The 19,520-nt window shown below is 49.9% G+C and overlaps 1 protein-coding gene across 1 annotated transcript in view; it reads left to right on the forward strand.

Moving 5' to 3' along the window:
• Positions 1-23: 23 nt before the first annotated feature.
• Positions 24-19,520, forward strand: part of FAH (fumarylacetoacetate hydrolase (fumarylacetoacetase)) — a 34,782-nt gene continuing 15,285 nt past the window's right edge. Inside the window, exons 1-9 of the mRNA XM_008581309.1 lie at positions 24-185; positions 3,700-3,810; positions 5,223-5,344; positions 5,870-5,919; positions 7,627-7,717; positions 13,646-13,743; positions 13,854-13,906; positions 16,387-16,486; positions 17,207-17,337. Of these exons, the coding sequence (XP_008579531.1) occupies positions 57-185; positions 3,700-3,810; positions 5,223-5,344; positions 5,870-5,919; positions 7,627-7,717; positions 13,646-13,743; positions 13,854-13,906; positions 16,387-16,486; positions 17,207-17,337 (885 nt within the window). The 5' untranslated portion in view covers positions 24-56. The remainder of the gene's footprint in view (positions 186-3,699; positions 3,811-5,222; positions 5,345-5,869; positions 5,920-7,626; positions 7,718-13,645; positions 13,744-13,853; positions 13,907-16,386; positions 16,487-17,206; positions 17,338-19,520) is intronic.

Consider the following 19,520-nt stretch of genomic DNA (forward strand, 5'->3'; position numbering starts at 1 on the left):
GGGTTCGCAGGGGGGGCGGCCGGGCCCGTTCCGGCTGCCGGGTCCAGAGCCGCTGGATGTCCTCCGCCCGCCGCCTTGCCCCGGCCCTGCCCGCGCTCGCCAGCATGTCCTTCATCCCGGTGGCCGAGGACTCTGACTTCCCCATCCACAACCTGCCCTACGGCGTCTTCTCCACCAAAGGCAACGTGAGCTGCTGCGCTGCGGCTTCGGGCGGGGAGTGGGGGGCGGGATGGAGGCGTGGGCCATTTTTCTCGAAAAGCAGCTCCTGGGCAGTCCGTGTGTGTTCGAATCCCGCCGGTAACTTTCTAGGTGCGCACGGTGTTGAACCTCTGGGCCGCAGCGTCGCCGCGCAGGCTTGTGTGAGCAGTGCGTGCGAGGTGAATGGAACGTGGAACTCCCTGCAGACGGGCCGAGCAAGGACGGCCGGCTGCCACCGGCAAGCCGAGGCGCGGTCACGCCACCTGATGGTGTGCTTCCTTCCCCCAGGTTACAGCTGGCCCTTCATCCCGCTGGTTAGCCCCTAACACTAGAACCCGGAAAATAGTAACCCTGATATTTTTAGTAGCCCAGAGGGACGCACGCATTTCCTGGAGGAGAACTGTGACATCTAAGATGGCAAGTTTCTTTGCCTCCAGCTGGAATTCTTTCTGTTCGTGGTGTGGGCACCCTGGCATTCCCCTGCTGAGCAGGAGAAGCCATTTGGGGCAGAGAAATGAACTTTAACTTAGTAAGTGTCGTCTAGCAGAAAGAAATCTTTGAAAAACGGGGGTTTATCAGCAAATATATAAGAAGGTCCTTGGATGGAAAAAGTAGATTCCCTTGGATTTCTTTATGGTGTTTTTTGCTTAGATTTCTGTTCCCGGCTTTAAAGGTGAACTCCTGATTCAGCTCTGTAAATCGTAGAACCCCAGAATCTACTTGCCTAACTATTCAGGAAATGTTTGATAAGTGGGGAACCTGGTAACTGGCCCCTTCCTGGATAGTGGGGTCCGTTCCCCCATTGCTGGTCATTGGCCTCATGTGGCTGGTCTTTTGTGGGCCTGCCTGCAGTGAATGCCTTGGTCTAGAAAAGTCTGCTTGTGGTTTCACAATCGGCAGGCGTCACCAGATGTTGCAAGGACACAAAAAGTTAACACTCAGTCCCTGGAGGACACACACAGGAGGCATGTTAAACCTTAACCTGTGTTGGCCAACCACCCTGTGCTGGCAGGACCCTCCTCTGCCCTCCTCTCACACTTGGCCCTCAGCAGGTGTGTCCTCACCTTTCCTGGGAGCACACATCGATCAGGCAGAGACATTTGTGAGAGGCAGGCACACCACGGTAGGGTGCTCTGACTTGCTTTCCCAGGGGAACCTAGAATTAATGCCCTGTAGAGTGTGGCTAGTGGCCTTTAGACACCAAGCCCTGCTGTTTCACTATTAAAATGTGCAGGCCAGACACTAGAGACGTCTAGGAGAGAGAACCCCTTCTCACTGCCCTTTAAAAAGAGTGCTGGGGGTGAGAGTTGGCCTCTTTGGCATCCCGGAAGGCTCAGGGCCTTCAGGCTGAACAGGCCTCATCTGAAGCTGTCGCTGCAGGCACTGGACACTCCAAAGGTGGTGGCTGCCTCTCCAAGCTGGTCGAGTTGTCAAAGCAAAGCCTGCCTTCCCCCATGTTAGCAGCAGCCAGCCCTTCATAATCTGTGTGGAACAACAGTGAAATAATCCAATCATCACTTTATTCATTCTTTTATCCAGCAAATGTGTATGAATCCATCTCTGGGCCAGACCCTGGGCTGGGAGCTGGGGATCAAAGACACAGGAGACACCTTTTCTCCCTCCATCTTTGGTTGCCCACAGGCTGGTAGAGCGGCTAATGGTGCTCTCTGTAAAGGCAGGGTGGCAGCCTCTGAGAAACGGGACTGCGGTAGTCTGCAGCTGACTTTCGCAGTGCCTTATTAAAGTCCCCGTGGTCTGGCCCTGCCTCTTGGCCTCTGCTCTCTCCAGCTGCACTGGCTGCCTTTCAGTCTCCCAGACATGCCGAGAGCAGTTTCCTGCCTCGGGGCCTTTGCACATGTTGTTCCTTCTGTCTGGAATATTCTCCTTTCTGCTCTCTACATGCCTAGTTTCTTCTCATTCTTTAGGACTCAGCTTAAATGTTCCCTCTTCAGAGAGGCGTCCCCTAAGTACCCTTTCTGAGTGAGCTCCCCCCTGCACCCCAGCCGTGATTATTATCTTTCACCTTACCCTGTTTTGCCTTTTGCTTCTGGAGGGCAGGAACCAAGTTGCCCCTCCCTGTCCCCATTGCCTTAGCAGAATGAACGCATATTTGTTCTCTTACAATTAGATGGGTGGAATATCTCTCCCTCAAGTTGCAGGTGGGAGCTGAGGCCCAGAGAGGATCAGGGACTGTCCGAGGTGATAGGGTGGTGAGTGGTGGAGCAGGCCAGGAGCCCAGGGGTCCTGGATCCCACCTGGGTGCCACTTCTAGTCGAGCGCTGAAGAAATAACTCCCAAGGTTAAAAGCGGAGGGGCTTTTGCTCTCAGACTGTTTTTCTGGGTCCTGGGGTCACAGTTTGGAGCACAAGGGCAGTAACTGACCACTAGGCTTTGTTTACAGCCGAGGAAGCTGACAGCCAGACTGTGACTAGATCTTGGAGGTTGCTCCATGGTGGTGGCTCCTTCTTGCCTTCAGCTGGGTGTGGGGGCCAGGATCAGAGATATGGCCTAAGGGTCTGCCCTGCATGTCCCCTGAGTGGACGGCCACTTGGGTTCAGATGGTTCAACTCTTTGCCTAACGCAGCAGATTTGCCATTTGCCAGAGGGGGAGACCGAGGCCCAGGGAGTTAGCAGTGGAGCTGGGAATGAATAGCCAGGCTGTCCAGGCAGCCTCATCCAGGTGAGGGTGTAGCTCTGGTCTACCCTGATCTCAAGAGCTGACACGCATGGATGCTCCCTGGAACTGAAATGGCAAAACTGGGTTCAGGAGAGCTGGATGCCTGGCTTAGAACAGAGTCCCAGGAGGTGGAGTCTGCAAACATGCTGTCTGGTTCCTTGCTGACTAGCAAAGCTCAGGGTTGTGGGGACAAAGACCAGGCTTTGTCAAATATTTGAGACATCTCACCAGTCAGAGCTGATGCTGGGGTGTCATGCGCAGAAAGGAACCTCGCCTGCACGTGCTGAGCAGTCTGGCTTCCCACAGCTCCCCTACAACCTGAGCACTCCTCCATTTGAGCCACAACAGAGCTCATTCGCCCCAGCCGCCTGGCCCTCTGCACTATGTCGGGGGCCCTTGCTGCTCTGCTGCACAGATGAATTGCTTTGAGCAAAGGCCTAGGTTAAACCTGAAAAATAATCCAGCTGCCTGGATTAAGGTAAGGTGGTGAGCTCCTCATCACAGGAGGCATTCAAACAGTGCATGAGGAACTTTGCAGGGGACTTCACTTGGATAAAGGGCTTGGACCAGGCTGCCTGCCCTTCCCCCACTCCAGGGGGTAGTTGATTTAGTTTCCATTCTGGGAACACAGATTCTTTTTCCTTCTTGTCCTGGAAGCAGAGATGGCACCAGAAGCTGGGATAGGATGCTGAGGATCCAGTTCCTCAGTCCCCTCTCCATAGAGGGCCATCTAAAACGGGACCCAAATAGAGAGGCTTTTCTAGTAAATGAGCCAAGCACAGCCAGAGACATTTCCCAGTGCTGATCTTGCTGTCTTCTTCCAGCCAAGACCGAGGATTGGTGTGGCCATTGGCGACCAGATCCTGGACCTCAGTATCATTAAGCACCTTTTCACTGGGCCTGTCCTCTCCAAACACCAGGATGTCTTTGATCAGGTAGGACATCATGACATGACTTGTCCTATTCTCAGCAACACTTATTGCAAATGCCACCAAGAAAATGCTCTTTGCGCTCCATTTCCAACAGAGGTGGTGCCTTCAGGGGCCTCAGACGTTTGACATGGATAAGGCTGGGACTGTTCAGAGACAGACAAACTGGCAGGAGGTGGCCTTGGGACCCCCCAGTGTGGCCTCTCACCTTAGGCTGGGTTCCTAGGTGAAAAGGGTGTGAGCATCTCTGTGGTCCTGGGTCTTCTGCAGGTGTCTCTGAGATGAGGCTCTTCTGTAACTCTGGTTACTTTCCTCATCAAGCTGTTTGAGCCTCTGCCTGTTCAAGGCCTATAGGGACCCTGAGGGGAGGAAGCCATGAGCCCTGCCCTCCAGGGAGCCCTGCCTCCCAGACATAGCCTGGGAGGCATCAGCCTGAAGGACATGTACATGTGGGATGCGCATGAATGTGCTTCACTGTGAGTGGTCAGCTACTTTGTTTGCATCTGCCCATTGCATGAGTCAGGAAGGAGAGTGGTATTTACTGAGCACCTCTTGGGTGCCAGGAGTTTTACACGCATCCTCTCCTACAGTCCTCCCACCACCCTCTGGCATAGGAGTTGGAATTGTCACTAGATGTTTTGCATCTGCCCATTGCATGAGTCAGGAAGGAGAGTGGTATTTACTGAGCACCTCTTGGGTGCCAGGAGTTTTACACACATCCTCTCCTACAGTCCTCCCACCACCCTCTGGCATAGGAGTTGGAATTGTCACTAGATGTGAGATGCATTTGACTTTAGTGGGTGGACATCCTCCCTGGGATTCAGCCTAGACCAGGCCCCAGTCCAGCCTGGAGGTGCCCACTGGAGAGTGTGAGCAGGATGCTGGGATGTCAGGGCTGAGCCTGTGGGTGTTTGGAGACCTGAGCTTCTGGAATGAGACACGATTCCCCCAGGTCCCATGGCTGGAAGCTTTAGAGCGGAGGCTGGAACTCTGACCCATAGAACCCACAATTGCCTTTTCTGCCATGCTTTGCTGGCCAAGAACCTCTTCACTTATGGGAAGGGATTGGTTTAGGTGCATCAGCCCTGCAGACTGGAGTGTACCTTCACTGGAGGAATGCAGCCAGCTCCGACTACAGGCCAGGCCAAGCCTAATGGGGTAACTGTCCCAGAGAGCAGCTCCTGGGCTGGGACAATTGTGTACAAGTCTAGGAGGGCATGAAAAAACATCAGGAAAGGTGACGCCTTTCTCCAGCTTGGAGACAAAACCAGGAGGGAAGGTCCTGAGAGTTTGAGTGAACGGGAGAGATGTGGCAGGGGCTGCTGCAGCCAGCCAACCCCCATTGGCCTCCCATGGGCAGGAGGGGTACCCCCAGGGCTTTCCCATGTGTGACCTTCTTTCTCCGGTGTTGGTCCTAGCCAACTCTAAACAGCTTCATGGGCCTGGGTCAGGCTGCCTGGAAGGAGGCAAGAGCGTTCTTGCAGAACCTGCTATCTGCCAGCCAAGCCAGGCTCAGAGATGACATGGAGCTTCAGAAGTGGTGAGGAACACGGGACTTTGGTGGGAAGAGGGGACATGGCAGGGAGGTGAGGACTGTGTGGTAGTCAGTGCCATTGTGAGTTACACATGGCTGCCTTGCGCCAAGTTGAGTCAGACCGGCCTCCGTCCAGCTCCTGCCTGGCCTGTGTACTGGTGGGAGGGTTCTGGGTAGACTGGGATTACCTGGGTGCCTGGACTGGATCTGCCCAGGTCAGGCCCTGCCCATTGGTCCACCCCCTTACTCTGCTATTCCCTATCAGCACCATCTGCTCCCTCGGCTGGCCTTTAGGGTAGGAATTCCTACTACAGACGGATGTAGGAACAGAGAAGATGCATTTGACTTTAGTGGGTGGACATCCTCCCTGGGATTCAGCCTAGACCAGGCCCCAGTCCAGCTTGGAGGTGCCCACTGGAGAGTGTGAGCAGGATGCTGGGATGTCAGGGCTGAGCCTGTGGGTGGATGAGCAGAGCAGGGACCCTGCTTCACTGTTTGCTTGACCTTGAAGCCCCTGGTTCTTTGTTTCAGTGCATTCACCTCCCAGGCTTCTGCCACGATGCACCTTCCAGCTACCATAGGTGAGTGTAGTCTCTTTACTAAGACAAGGACAGAGCAGCTTAGTGGGTCACAAGGGCTGGCCAGGTGTCTTGGTCCCTGTGTCCTGGTGGTGGAGGAAATGGAGGAGGGGCTCTGGGACAGCTACCCCCTCCCCATCACTGACTGTTTTCATGACCTCAGGCTGTGTCTCAAGGCCAGAGCGCTTGTTTAGAGTAGCTGCAGGCTGCTTGAGCAAGTGACTAGCTGCATGGCTCCCTTGCGCAGCAAATCGCCCTTTTTCCCCAGAGGACCGTGGGGCAAGGGCTCTGAGCCCAGCCCATGAGTCAGCAGTTTTGGGAAAAGAGGCCAGAGGGCTGTGAAGGGCCCTGCACTTGGCGGGGCGTCTGGTTGGAGTTTCAGTCAGGAAGCTGGAGTTGTTGCAACCCTCTTGGCCGGAAGCAGCGAGAGGTTGGATTAGCCTGTGGCCAAAGGCCTAACCCTCCACCCTTGTCCATCAGCCCCACCGGGAGGCCCTGGGCCCCTGTGTGCTGACAGGCTGGCCGACCCTGCTCCCGGCAGCTCTTCAGTCAGGCACAAGTGCTCTGCTGCTGGCTGCTTGGAAAAAGCGAGGCAGAGGGTGGGGTTGGGGACAGGGGTGAATCACCTGCACCCTCCCATATGCTGTTTTTGGCAAACAACATTTCCTTGTCATTTCAGGTTGACTGATGCTGATTCCTTATCATTTCTGGTTGACTGAGGGTGCCCTTTCTTGTTTTTTTGTTATGGATTTATTCTTTTGAAAAATATCTCAGCTGTTATTTCCATGCTTTGGGACTGAAGATGAGAAGCAGCGATTTAGGCTCAGTCCACCCCTTGCTCTAATCTGCTGCCCCCCCCCCCACTTTTGTTTCTCTTTTCATCCTTCTCTGCCATATCTTTAGTCCTGGTGTGCCCAGCTCTTTTTTCTTTTTTTTTTTTTGGGAGAGGAGATTTAGGAAGATAAATAGGCAACTGTCCCAACTGGTTTTTCCTGCAGATTTTTCTCCCTGAGATTTTTCTCCCGGGGTGGGAGAAATGCCTACAGCTTGCAAATCACCGTAAAAAACAGACGCTGCTTGAGCACCTGTGATGTGCAAGACCTTGTTCTTGGTACTGGGGGAGGAAAACAGGATGAGGCCTGGGCTGGGGCTGCCTGGAGGTGGCCGCAGTCTAGCAAAGAGATGCACACGCATGATCGGAATACCAGTGGGAACCGAAGTCTGCCCCAAGAAAGGTTGCAAAGGAGCAGGGAGAGATCCTGCGAAAGAGAGTGGGAGGGCTTCGCGCAGGAGGGGCCTCAAAGAGTTGCCAGGACTAGAACACACAGAGACAAGGGAGGAGTCAGGCCAGGTGGCAACACGGCGTAAGCAGAGGCATGGCAAGGGGAGCCCTGGGGACTCAGGAACAGTTGTGTGTGGTTAAGTGGGAGCCCGAGGCGGGCTGTGGCATCAGCCGCTTCATATTGAGATTACACTGTCTGTTTCAGAAGGTCTTGTCTCCTTATTTCTTTTTTGTTTCCCACTAGAGAAGTGGGGCTTTAGCGAGGCTGTTCTGTGTTGCATTTCATGCTATCTGTCGCTGCTGAAACAGGCGACGCAGGCTGAGCTTTGGGGTTGTGTGCCCATTCGCAGCCCCAGTCCTTGGAACTGTCCTTCTCTTCCCTGAGGCATCCAGGCTACTGACGGATTTCTCGGGACTTTCTTCTCCAGGAGACTACACGGACTTCTATTCCTCTCGGCAGCATGCCACTAACGTCGGAATCATGTTCAGGGGCCAGGAGAATGCGTTGATGCCTAATTGGTATGTCCTGGACCGGATGTTTGCACACGTTCCAAGTCAGTCCTTGCATTTCCAGTAGTGTGTTTGTCCCAGGAGCTGCCAAGCCCTTCTTGGGTTCAAATAAAGTGGGAAGTAAAACCAGTAATGACTGTGATGATGCAGCCTCTGGTCTTTTCAGCTTGGCTGTGGACCTGCTGAGGGATTGTGGGCAGGTCCCTTAAGTTCCTTCATCTAGAGAACAGGGGTTGGAATTAGATTTCCTAAATCACTGCGATCTTTCTGGATTCTTTCATTTGTAAGCCGTGTGTTACTGTTCTATTGGCAAGTCTTAAATCCTAGCATTCCCCATACTTAGCATTTTCTGATGAATGAGAATCCTCAAGTGTGCCCAGTGCCATATACTCCTCAAAAATGTGATCTGCTGTATTCATTTATTTGATCCTCATAGTAGTACTGTGAGGTCACTGAGGCCATAACTATAGCCCCATTTTACAGGAGGGAAAACAGGCCCAGAGAAGGATTGACTTGCCTGAGGGCAGACAGGCCAGAGCTGTCTCCTCAATCCCAGTTCTGGGCCACTGACACCCGGGCCATGAACTCGAGCCATGATCCTTGACCTTTGCTCTAGGTTGTCCTGTGGATGTGACAGTTATGCAGACCTGGAGAGGGCCTGGACTTGGTGGCAAGCATACCCCACCAGGTCCAGCTGCTGTCAGTCACGTGCAGGAGGTGGGGTAGGAGCAGGACCTTTACCCTCTTGAGTGAGTGTTTCAGACAGGCTGTGCCAGGAGGGGAATTAGAGCCAAGATGGAGAAGGAAGGAAGGGAGAAACGGCACGTTATAACCCCAAGAAGTTCAACAACGAGGCTGAGGTGACAAAACAAGGCTGGGGTGAATTTGGGACCAGAGCCCATTCTCAGGCTCCCACTCAAGATGGGTAAATATTATAGACTCTGGCCCTCTGCAGGTGCCAGGCTACAGGCTTTGTTTGTTCCCAGCCAACTGCAGCCTGTCTATTCTAATGTCCTTGGTGGTGATGATCCAATGGAATGTCCAGCCCCAAAGGAGCTGGCTGTCACCAGGGTACCAGGATCCCATTGGCCAGAGGGCAGGGACAGCGGGAAGTAAGAGGAGAGGCCGGGCAGGGAGATGGTTGTTAACTGTGTCTGAAACTGGGAGCGGAAGCCACAGCCACCCTGTCCCGTCTCCTTCTGCAGAATAAGAGTGATCAGGCCTTCTCTAGTGGTATTTGGTGCAAGGTGGCCTGCGGCTATGCCTTTCTTACTGTATCTATGTGTCCTTTATTATAAAGGTGATGTGTGTTTTTTCTGATTAACCCAAACACTACAGAAAATACGTAAAGTGTAAAACGTTTATAATTTAAAATATACATACCCTTTGACCTGCAATCTGACTCTCGTGCATCTATCCTACAGGAGTAAAAGCACCAAGGTGTTCATATTCAAGTAAGCAAGGATGTTTAATAATAGTGTTTCTAGTGGCCCAACGCCGGAAACAATCTGATGCTTATTGGTGGAGGAATAGTTGAAAAATTACCCTATTCACAATATGAAATGTTTTGTAGCTATTGAAAGATTTAGATCCAGAGAGATGTGCCTGACATATTTTAAGTGAAATAAGCAAACTATAGGGTATTATGTAAAGAGTATAAAAAGACAAAGAAAAAAATACACTTACATACACACTGTATTAGTTTCCTGTTGCTGCTGTAACATATTACTACAAACTGGGTGTTTAAAACAACACACGTATATTCTCTCATGGTTCTGGAGGCCAGAAGTCTAAGATCTGTGTGACTGGGCTCAAGTCAAGGTGTCACCAAGGCTGATTCCTTCAGGAGGCTCTAGGAGAGAATCTGTTTCCTGTGTCAGCTCTAGAGACCACCCACAGTCCTTGGCCTCTGACCCCCTTCCTCACATAACTCCAACCTCTCGCTTTCATCATCCTGTCTCCTATTTCTCTTATGACCTTTTTGCTTCTGTCTTATAAGGACCCATGTGATTGCATTTAGGGCTCACCCAAATAATCAGGGAAAATCTCCCCGTCTCTCAATATCGTTAACTCAATCACATCTGCAAAATCACTTTTGCCATATAAGGTACCATCACAGATTCCAGGGATTAGGATCTGGATATCATTTGGGAGCCATTGTTCAGCTTACCATACACATAGATACACACACATGTGCACACACATACACGTATTTGTGTAGGCTGGTGTGGGCATAGAGAAAGACACAGAATAATAAACTTCAGACCAAAATTGCCTTCCTCAGGGGAGTGGCTGGATGGGGAGAGATTACTAACTTCTTTTTTTATCTGAATTGTTTGAATTATTAAATGCTATTTAATTGCATGCAATTGTATTTTATAACTTAATCCAATAAAGCAAGTAAAAAGGGAGGAAAGGGAACTCTTCCCCAGCCACTCACCAGAGGCAATTCCTTTGGACAGTAGTTGGATGCATGGCTTCCTGAACTTTTCTCCAGGTTACACATGTGTGCACAGACATGTGCATGGTTGCACACATGCACATGTACACATTCTATTTTTTCAGTTAATAATATGAGACCATGCTGAAATTTCCTTTTTTCACTTTAATTTATCATTAACATCTCTCCATGTAAATAAACTTTCTTCAGTCTTTTACAAAATTTTTTTTGAATGGGTAATTCAAGATATATACACAGTAACATACCATTTATATAAAAGATGCAAAAAATGCTACACGGTGATAAAACTGTTCAGCGATATAGGGGAATGAGGAACACCAAATTCCAGATGGTGGCTCTAGGGCGAGGGGATAGGAAAAGAGGGACGGAGAGGGAAAGGTCAGGGAGGATCCAGAGGGGGCCTTTAACTGGATTAGCAAAGTTTTATGTCTTTAGCTCATTGGTGGTGCACAGTTGTTTGTGTTATTATATCTTTTTGGATATCATAAATATTCCAAAATAAAATTTTAAACATTTTAAAAATTAAAAGCAACAACAAGAAAGAGTCAGTGTGGGGCCGGCCTGGTGGCGCACTGCTACAGTGCGCCGCTTGGGAGCGCGGTGGCACTCCTGCCGAGGGTTCGGATCCCACATACAGACCGGTTCCCGCTCACTGGCTGAGCGAGGTGCGGGCGCGACACCGAGGGTTGCGATCCCGTTGCCGGTCCCGGTCCGGTACGGGCGCGACACTGAGGGTTGCGATCCGTTGCCGGACACAAAAAAAGACAAAAAGGAAAAAAAAAAAAAGAGTCAGTGTGTAGTTTCCTTCTCCAGAGGCAAAACTGTTTTTGGTTTCTTATATATTGTTTCACAGATATTCTTACATTCTCTCTGCCGGTTTTCTGTGGAATCATTTCTCTCATTAATTTGAAAGAGTGTTTTTTTTGTTTTTGTTTTGTTTTGTTTTGTTTTTGGCAGCCAGCCTGTGTGATGATCTGAACCCTTGACCTTGGTGTTATAACACTGCACAGTACCAGCTGAGCTATCTGGCCAGCCTGAAAGAGTGCTTTATATATAATAGAAATTAGCCCTTTGTTGCAATTTATTACAAATATTTTCTTGCAATATGTTGTTTTTTTCTACTTCACTATTTTTCTTGATACAGAAGTTTTACATTTTTATAAAGTCAAATGTCATCATTTCTTTATGACATTTACTTTTGTGTTGTGTTTAGAAAGGCTCTCTCCACCCCAAGACTTTGAAAATATTTTTGTATTTTTTCTGAGTGCTGTAATATCCTTTCTTTGTATATTTAGATCTTCGATCCATCTGGGCTTTTCTTTTATATGTTGTATTAGTCCGTTTTGTGTTGCTGTAACAGAACTACCTGAGACTGGGTAATTTATAAAGAAAAGAGGTTTATTTGGCTCATGATTCTGGGACAGCTGCATCTGGCATGGGCCTCAGGCTGCTTCTACTCATGGTGGAAAGTGGCAGGGAGCCAGCGGGTACAAGCAGATCACATGGCGAGAGGAAGCAAGAGAGAGCGAGAGAAGGTGCCAGGGTCCTATAAACAACCAGCTCTCGCGGGAACTAATAGAGTGAGAACTCACTCATTACTCCCCCCTCCCCCAGGGAGAGCATTCATCCATTCATGAGGGATCCGCCCCCATGACTCAATCAGTTTCCAGCAGTGCCACATTGGGGATCAGATTTCCACATGAGTTTTGGAGGGGACAGCACATCCAAACTCCATCATATGTGATGTGAGGTATGGGTTTGTATTCATTTCCTGGGGCTACTGTACCACAAACTGGGTGGCTTACAACAAGACAAGTTTATTCTCTCACAGTTCTGGAGGTGGAAGTCTGAAGTCAAGGTGTCAGCAGGGCCATGCTCCCTCTGAAGCTCTCCTTGCCACTTGGTTGCAGGTGTTCCTGTGGCTGCGCAGCTCCAGCCTTGCCTTCACATGGCCTTCTCCTCCATGTCTTCTCTTCCGTCTCTTATAAGGACACTTGTCACTGGATTTAGGGCCCACCTGGATAACCCATGGTGATCTCATCTCCACATCCGTAACTTAATTACATCTGCAAAGACTCTTTTCCCACATTTTCTGGTGGTTACAACCATTTCTGGGGCCATATTATTTTACCCACCTGGATAACCCATGGTGATCTCATCTCCACATCCGTAACTTAATTACATTTGCAAAGACTCTTTTCCCACATTTTCTGGTGGTTACAACCATTTCTGGGGCCATATTATTTTAGGAGCCACCATCCAATCCACTATGAGGTCTACCATCCCATTGTCCAAAACATTTATCAATTTTATGTTAAATTTTAATTTAATGTTATCGATCATGTACTATGTGTTCACCTGTACATGGCTCCAAGTTTGTTCAGTTGATGCCCTTGCGTCAGTGTTACACTATTTTACATTTCTTTATAATGAGTTTGATATTTGGGAGTGCTTTGCTTTTTTATTTCCTCTCCCTTATTTCTGTCTTGTAAGCAGAGCTCTTGACAATGTTCTGTTGCCCTGGGATGACTCTTCTGCTTTGGGCCATATGACCTCTTCCCAGGGTCCCACTGTATGAGGTGCGGAGTGGGCCACAGAACTTTGTGGTCACAGTGACGTGGGTTTGAATCTCAGTGCCACTGCTTCACGCTGGGTGACCTCAGCAAGCCACGGACACTCTCAGAGCTTGGGTTGCTCAATGCCAGCCACCAATGCCTACAGTGAAGGCTTTTGTGAAGATCACATGAAAAGGGAGACGATACAAAAAGCACCTCAAGTGCTGCTGGCACAAGCTAAGTGCTGTGTACTTGGTGACTGTCACTATTAGCTGTGCTTCGTGTATTTCATCAGCATCCTATTGGCTGGGGACAAGGATGGGAGAAATTCTTACTTTTTCCCACTGTGTACCCTTAAGAACCTTTTGGTGTTTTAAAAATTGTGGTAAGACGTACATAACATGAAATTTGTCATCTTAACCATTTTCAGGTGTACAGTTCAATAGTGTTAAGTACATTCACCTTGTTGTGCAGCCGTCACCACCATCCATCTCCAGAACCCTTTTCATCTTGCAAAACTAAAACTCTGTACATATTAAACACTAACTCCTTGTTCTGTCCTTCCCCCAGCCTCTGTGACCCCATTCACTTTTCTGAGTCTGTGAATTTGACTAAGTGTCTTATATGAGTGGATCATACAGTATTTGTCCTTTTGTGACTGGCTTATTTCATTTAGCATAATGTTCTCAAGTTTCACCCATGTTGTAGCATGTGCCTGACTCTCCTTCCTTTTTAAAGCTGATTAATATTCCATCATATGTATATACCACATCATATGCATATCCATTGACGGATACTTGGGAGTACCTTTTGATTTTTGAACCATGTGTGTATCTGGACTCTCTGTTATTAGTTTGTAAAGTTTGTTTTGCAGCGTGTAACAGCTTTGATGCCCTGCATTCTCTCGCCTTCCTTTGTCAGGCTGCACTTACCAGTGGGCTACCACGGCCGTGCTTCCTCCGTTGTGGTGTCTGGAACCCCGATCCGAAGGCCCATGGGACAGATGAGACCTGATGACTGTAAGTGACCCCAGTGTCCAGGCCTTGCCGGTGCCCAGCTCTCTGTTGCCTCGCAGTGAGTTCTGCAGCCTGGCACTCACAACGGCCTCTCGTTTCTGGTGTTATTCCAGCAAAGCCTCCTGTATATGGTGCCTGCAAACTCTTGGACATGGAGTTGGAAATGGTAAGCTGTGACTTGCTTTTTTATTGACACTGGATCAATGTAAACCCTGTGGTGGGACAGCTCTGGGATGGCTGCCCTATACAACGAGCTGTTCATCTTTTGCCAGCCGTGTGCATGGCAGCTCTGTGTCCCCACCTGGCCATTGAAAGTACAGTCAATCCTCATTGTTCACAGATTCCGTATTTGCAAATATGCCTACTTGCTAAAATTGACTTGTAACCCTAAAATTAATACTCACGAACTTGCATTGTCATTCATGGGCATCTGCAGAGTAGTGAAAACTGTGGGTTGCTTGATGAACACGTTCCCAGCTGAGGTGGAGCAAAGTGACACCTACCTTCCTGTTTCAGCTCATACTGTGAACACGTGGCCTTTTTGTGGTCTGTTTAGTGCCATATTTTTGCATTTTTGTGCTTTTGTCTGGTGATTTTGCTCTTTACAGCAGCCCCCAAGTGCAGTGCCAAGGTGCTATCTAGTGTTCCTAAGTGCAAGAGAGCTGTGATGTGACTTGTGGAGAAAATACATGTGTTAAATGAGCTTTGTTCAGGCATGAGTTATAGCGCTCTCGGTCATGAGTTCAATGTTAATGATTCAATAATGTGTATTAAATAAGTTGTCTTTAAACAGAAACACACATAAAACAGGGTTATGTAGTTATGTATTGACCAGTTGATGAAAATGTGACGAGAGGCTTGTAAGAACCTAACTCTGTATTTCCTCTAGGAGCAATGAATTTTCAGTTTTTACTAATGCGGTGTTTGTAGCATCTTTATAGAACATAACTACCACGAGTAACAAGAATGGACTGTGCGAGCCCTATTGTACTTGTGGCTGGGTCAGAACTGTAGTCATTTTAGGGCTGTGTGTTTTTTGAAACTAAAATTTTCAAGTTAAGATCATTGTAGACTCAGACGCAGTTGTAAGAAATAATACAGAGGGATCCTGAATACCCTCCATGCAGTCTCCCCCAGTGGTAACATCCTGCATATCCACAGTGCAATATCACAACCATGATATTGACATTGATATGGCCCATGGCCCTACCCCAAGGATCCCTCATGCTGCAGGGCTGCCCGTTTTAAGAGGGACGCTGAACTCTGAGCAGCTCCCAAGGTGAGGGGACCAGGAAAGTGATTGGAAGAAGGAGCTGACCTGGAAGAAGGAGGGCTCTGGGGACGTGGGCAGTATGGTGTCTTCAGCTTCTGCTGGGTTGTCAGATGACCGATGGTAGAGCCAGGCCCAGTGTGGGGAATGCAGGCTAGCAGATGGAGGGGGCTTTCCCACAGTCAGCGCCCTTGGTCTTAGGAGGTGGTGCCTCAGGAGCTGTGAGTATCTCGTCACTGCAGGTGTAGGAGGAGGGCTGTGGGGCTACGCAGTGGGGCTGTGGCAGTGGGAATCCAGGCTTGGTCAGAGGCAGGATGCAGACCCAGTCAGCTTTGCTGGACTCCCTGTTCCTCCTGTGCTGCCTTGTAGTTTCTTTGGATTTAGTCCAGAGGAGGGAAATGGGTGAACACTGCTGAATATTCCCCAAGTAGCAGGGCACGCCCCACCAGCCCCCTGCCTTTCACTGCCTTCGTGATGGTGGCACATGAGACCCTGGGAGGAGGCCTCCTACCAAGACTCATCAGAGCAGGGCATCTGCGCCCTGGTTTGGGGCTGGGGTCTTCTCTGGGAGAATGAAGGGCTCTACGGTTAGATGCTTCCCTTGCACTGGTCCCTGTTGGGGGAACAGGGAGAAAGTCAGTGTGGAGAAATGGTCGGGGACAGATGGCACAGATGATCTGGGCTTAAAGGTGGTGGGATTCTCCATAAGATGGTGCCCTTGGGGGTTTTGTTTTATCTTGAAAAATTTGCAATGTTTAAACACTGTCACAGAACAAATTAAACTATGACTCAAGTTTTGTGCATGTCATAGCTGATTCTATGAGACTTTCCCAGTTTTCCCGCGTATTGATATATGTGGATATTCTGTTGGTTCACAAACGTGATGTGGTGCTGCTGTCCTTCAGAGGTGGTGGGATGACAGATGGGGTTTTGGGGCAAGGGATTATGGTGTGGGATGTGCCCGTGAGGTGTTCTTTGCTGCATTGAGAAAGCATTTTGATTTTTCATGACATGAATACAAACGCTGATATTTTTATTTTTCACAAGCCTCATGTGGCTGTCAAGTCCTGAAATGCACAGCGTGGATGGGGTTCAGGGAAAAGAGCAGCCTGGCCTGGGATGTGCGTAAGGAAGGAGCCAGGCTGCTGTGGAGCTCAGCCTGTGAGGAGGGGCTTTGGCAGTCCCCAGCATGCTGCTGCAGGCCACATTCTGCTCAGATGCAGCTATGACTAAGAAATACAGTGGATTCATGCCAGGCCCCTGGGGCAGTCCTGGTCCCTGGCCACGGTTTGGAAATACCTGACCTTTGCTCTCTCAGCAACAAGTGACTGGGGGTGGCAGGTCAGGCCCAGATTCTAATCAAGCTTCCCCATCAGGCTTTCTTTGTAGGCCCGGGGAACAGATTCGGAGAGCCCATCCCCATCTCCAAGGCCCATGAGCACATTTTCGGAATGGTCCTTATGAACGACTGGAGTGGTAATGACTAGTGGGCAGTCCCACTGTGAGTGCTCTGGGTGGAGGTGCGTGGGAGGCTAGGTCTTGGGGACACTTTCACAGAAGCTGGGGATGGTTCCTGGGTTTGGTTTGGTCAAAGGCGGCAGGTGATGGAGCACTGAGAATGGGGATCTGGGTATCAAGCAGACTTCCCGCTCTGAGAACTTGTCCAGTCACTTAACCTCTCTGAGTTCCATTTTCTTGTAAGTTGAATAGGGACACAGCTGACATCATAGCTAAGATTCATGGAGCACTTATGTGTCTGGGCCCTGTGCTTCACACCCCACATGCACTCTCCCGCCGATCCCTACAAGTCATTGGTAATGATATTCCCATTTTACAGATGGTGAGCCAAGGCACAGTGAGATCTCAGTTAGTTGCTGAGCTAAGATTTGAAGCTGAGCAGCCCAGCTCTGCTGTGCCATGTATAGGAGTCCCAGCAAATGTCCCTCTCCTAGTTTGAGGATGAGCTTCCAGCCCTTTCCTGGGGGATATCCTGATCTTTGCTTTGGTCATCCTTCTCTTTGTTGTCACCTGGCACAGTGCCCTCAAAGGATCTCTGTCCTTGGCATTGGATGCTCTTGACCCTTGGTCCTGGAGCAGCCTGGTTGGGACCAGAGCTCTCTTGGTCATGTGCAGAAGGGAGGCTTGGGGTGAGGATCTGGTCAGTCTGTGTAAGCCCTGGGTCTCTTTCTCCTGTAGCTCGAGACATTCAGAAGTGGGAATATGTCCCTCTTGGGCCGTTCCTCGGGAAGAGTTTTGGAACCACCATCTCTCCATGGGTGGTGACCATGGATGCCCTCATGCCCTTTGCTGTGCCCAACCCAGATCAGGTAAGCACACCCTCAGCTGGAAGCTTCTGGCCCCAGTCCCAGCCCCTCTGCTCCAGAGCTGCTTGCCCGCTGAGCAGACACACCAGGGGTGGAGACAGGTGGAAGGGAAGCTCTGTGCCCACAGTGGAGTGCCCTGGGGATCCTGGTCACAGTGGCCTACAGGCAGCCATGGCTCCAGTCATTCTCCCTTGTGGTTTCCCTGCCCAGGCACAGTTCTTGGGGAGAACACAAAATGTTGTAAACTTCAGAATCCTCCGAAGCCAGGGGAACTGGCAGTTGGCAGGAGAGTGGGTCCTGGCTGCTACCAGTACATTGCCCCACATCCCAGGTCACCATCAAACTCTGTTATGTGCAAATGGCACCACCTGGAGTCCAACTCCTAGAATGCAGTTTGGAGCAGAGCAGCAAGGGGTCCGGGTGCCTCCTGTTCCCAGCACCACGGTCCCTGCCTCATCTCATGGTCTCACCCCTCACTGCTTGGCCTGTTACAGTCCAGCCGCTGCCTCACCCCATCACCAGCAGTGCCGCACCAGAGTCACCTGTGACCGGTGGCCAGTGCCATGGCCTTGTGCCCCTTCAGCGTGGACCTCCTTGCAGCTCCTCACTTTTTCTAGGTGTTCTCTTGCCTCTTGGCTTCTGGCAGGTGACCTGCCCTGGTTCTCCTGCATCTCTGAGTCCCACTCCAACTCAGTCCTCTCCTCGGGGCAGCCCAAGCTGCTCTCCCAGGCCTTGCCCCTCTCCCTCCACACCCTCTCTTGAGTGTGCCACCTCACTCATGGCTGCTGCACCCAGGGACTCCCCAAGCTCCTCTGCCTCTCATAGCCCTGGTGTCATCTCATCTCTGCTGTGCTAAAAACACACTTGGGGTCCTTCACTGCAAACTAGGTCCCTATGAAGCTCCTGTGGGGCTCTCACGCTGTCCCCTTCTCTCTCCACTACTCCTGCTACAGCCACCCTCCCGCATCATCTTCAGACACCAAAACTTGTCTCTTCCTCCCTCTCTCGGTGTGTCCTGCACGTCACCCTGACCCCCTGGGCCTCAGCCTCACACTGCTCGCCCCTCCAATCTCCATCCTTCGTCCAGGTCCATCTTCACAGGGCACCACTCAGTTCTTGCCAGAGGTGTCTGAGCTCTGTCTTCCCCATGCCAGTTCTTCCCAAATACCACTTATGTACGACTATCTTAACGCCTGCCCCACCTGAACTGTGATTTATTTAATGTTTTTCTCTAAAGCAGCTCCCAGTTTAGAACTTAAATAATGTACATGTAAATAATGTAAAAATTAAATAATATATAATCCATGGGTTCTGTGGATTCAACCAAGTGTGGATTGAAAATATTCAGAAAAAAAAATTGTCTCTGTACGGAATGTGTACGGACTTTTTTTCTTGCCATTATTCCCTCAATAATACAGTGCAACAACCGTTTACATAGTGTTTACCTTGTACTAGGTATCATAAGTAATCTAGAGATGATTTCGAGTAGTCAGGAGGATATGTTTAGGTTATATGCAAATACTACACCATTTTATATCAGGAACTTGAGCATCCATGGATTTTGGTATCCGTGAGAGGTCCTGGAATCAATCCCCCATGGATACCAAGGAAGAACTGGATTGAGAAAAGGAACTTCCTATTCCTACCAGCATCACTGTTTGCCATAAAAAGAAACACATCACTATTAAAATCACCAAAAATGATCTCATGGTCCATGAGTTGTTATATGCATCACACTTTGGGAAAACACTGCTTTTGGCCAAAGTGCAGACTTTCTGTCCTGGTCATCAGTGTCACCTTCCCAGTGGGCTCCAGCACCAGACAGGCTGTCTGCCTCTGTGGGCTGCCTGGACCCTCTGCTTTCTAGGGGACCTGTCTTGCCCTTTCAGTTACCCCAGCCTTCCCTGACAGCCTCCCCTCACTTTCTTGCCCATCTCTGGCACCCCACTGCCCACCTGCAGCCCTCCCCTCCGTTGGCTTTCTGGGACTGTTACACCTCTTTTCCCTGTGTAACAGATACGAAGAAAAGAGTTACGGGAATACTCAAGCACTATGTATGCACTGAGGCCCAGACAGATTGCACTTCAGTCATTTCTCCATTAGGAGGAGCAAAACTGAATGTGGCAGCTGCTTCCAAAGTTAGCCTCTCCCTTTTATTGTAAAAACAAGGAAATTTTACAAGAAAA

The sequence above is a fragment of the Galeopterus variegatus genome, unplaced genomic scaffold (assembly GCF_000696425.1).
Source record: "Galeopterus variegatus unplaced genomic scaffold, G_variegatus-3.0.2 Scaffold2321, whole genome shotgun sequence".
Lineage (NCBI taxonomy): Eukaryota > Metazoa > Chordata > Mammalia > Dermoptera > Cynocephalidae > Galeopterus > Galeopterus variegatus.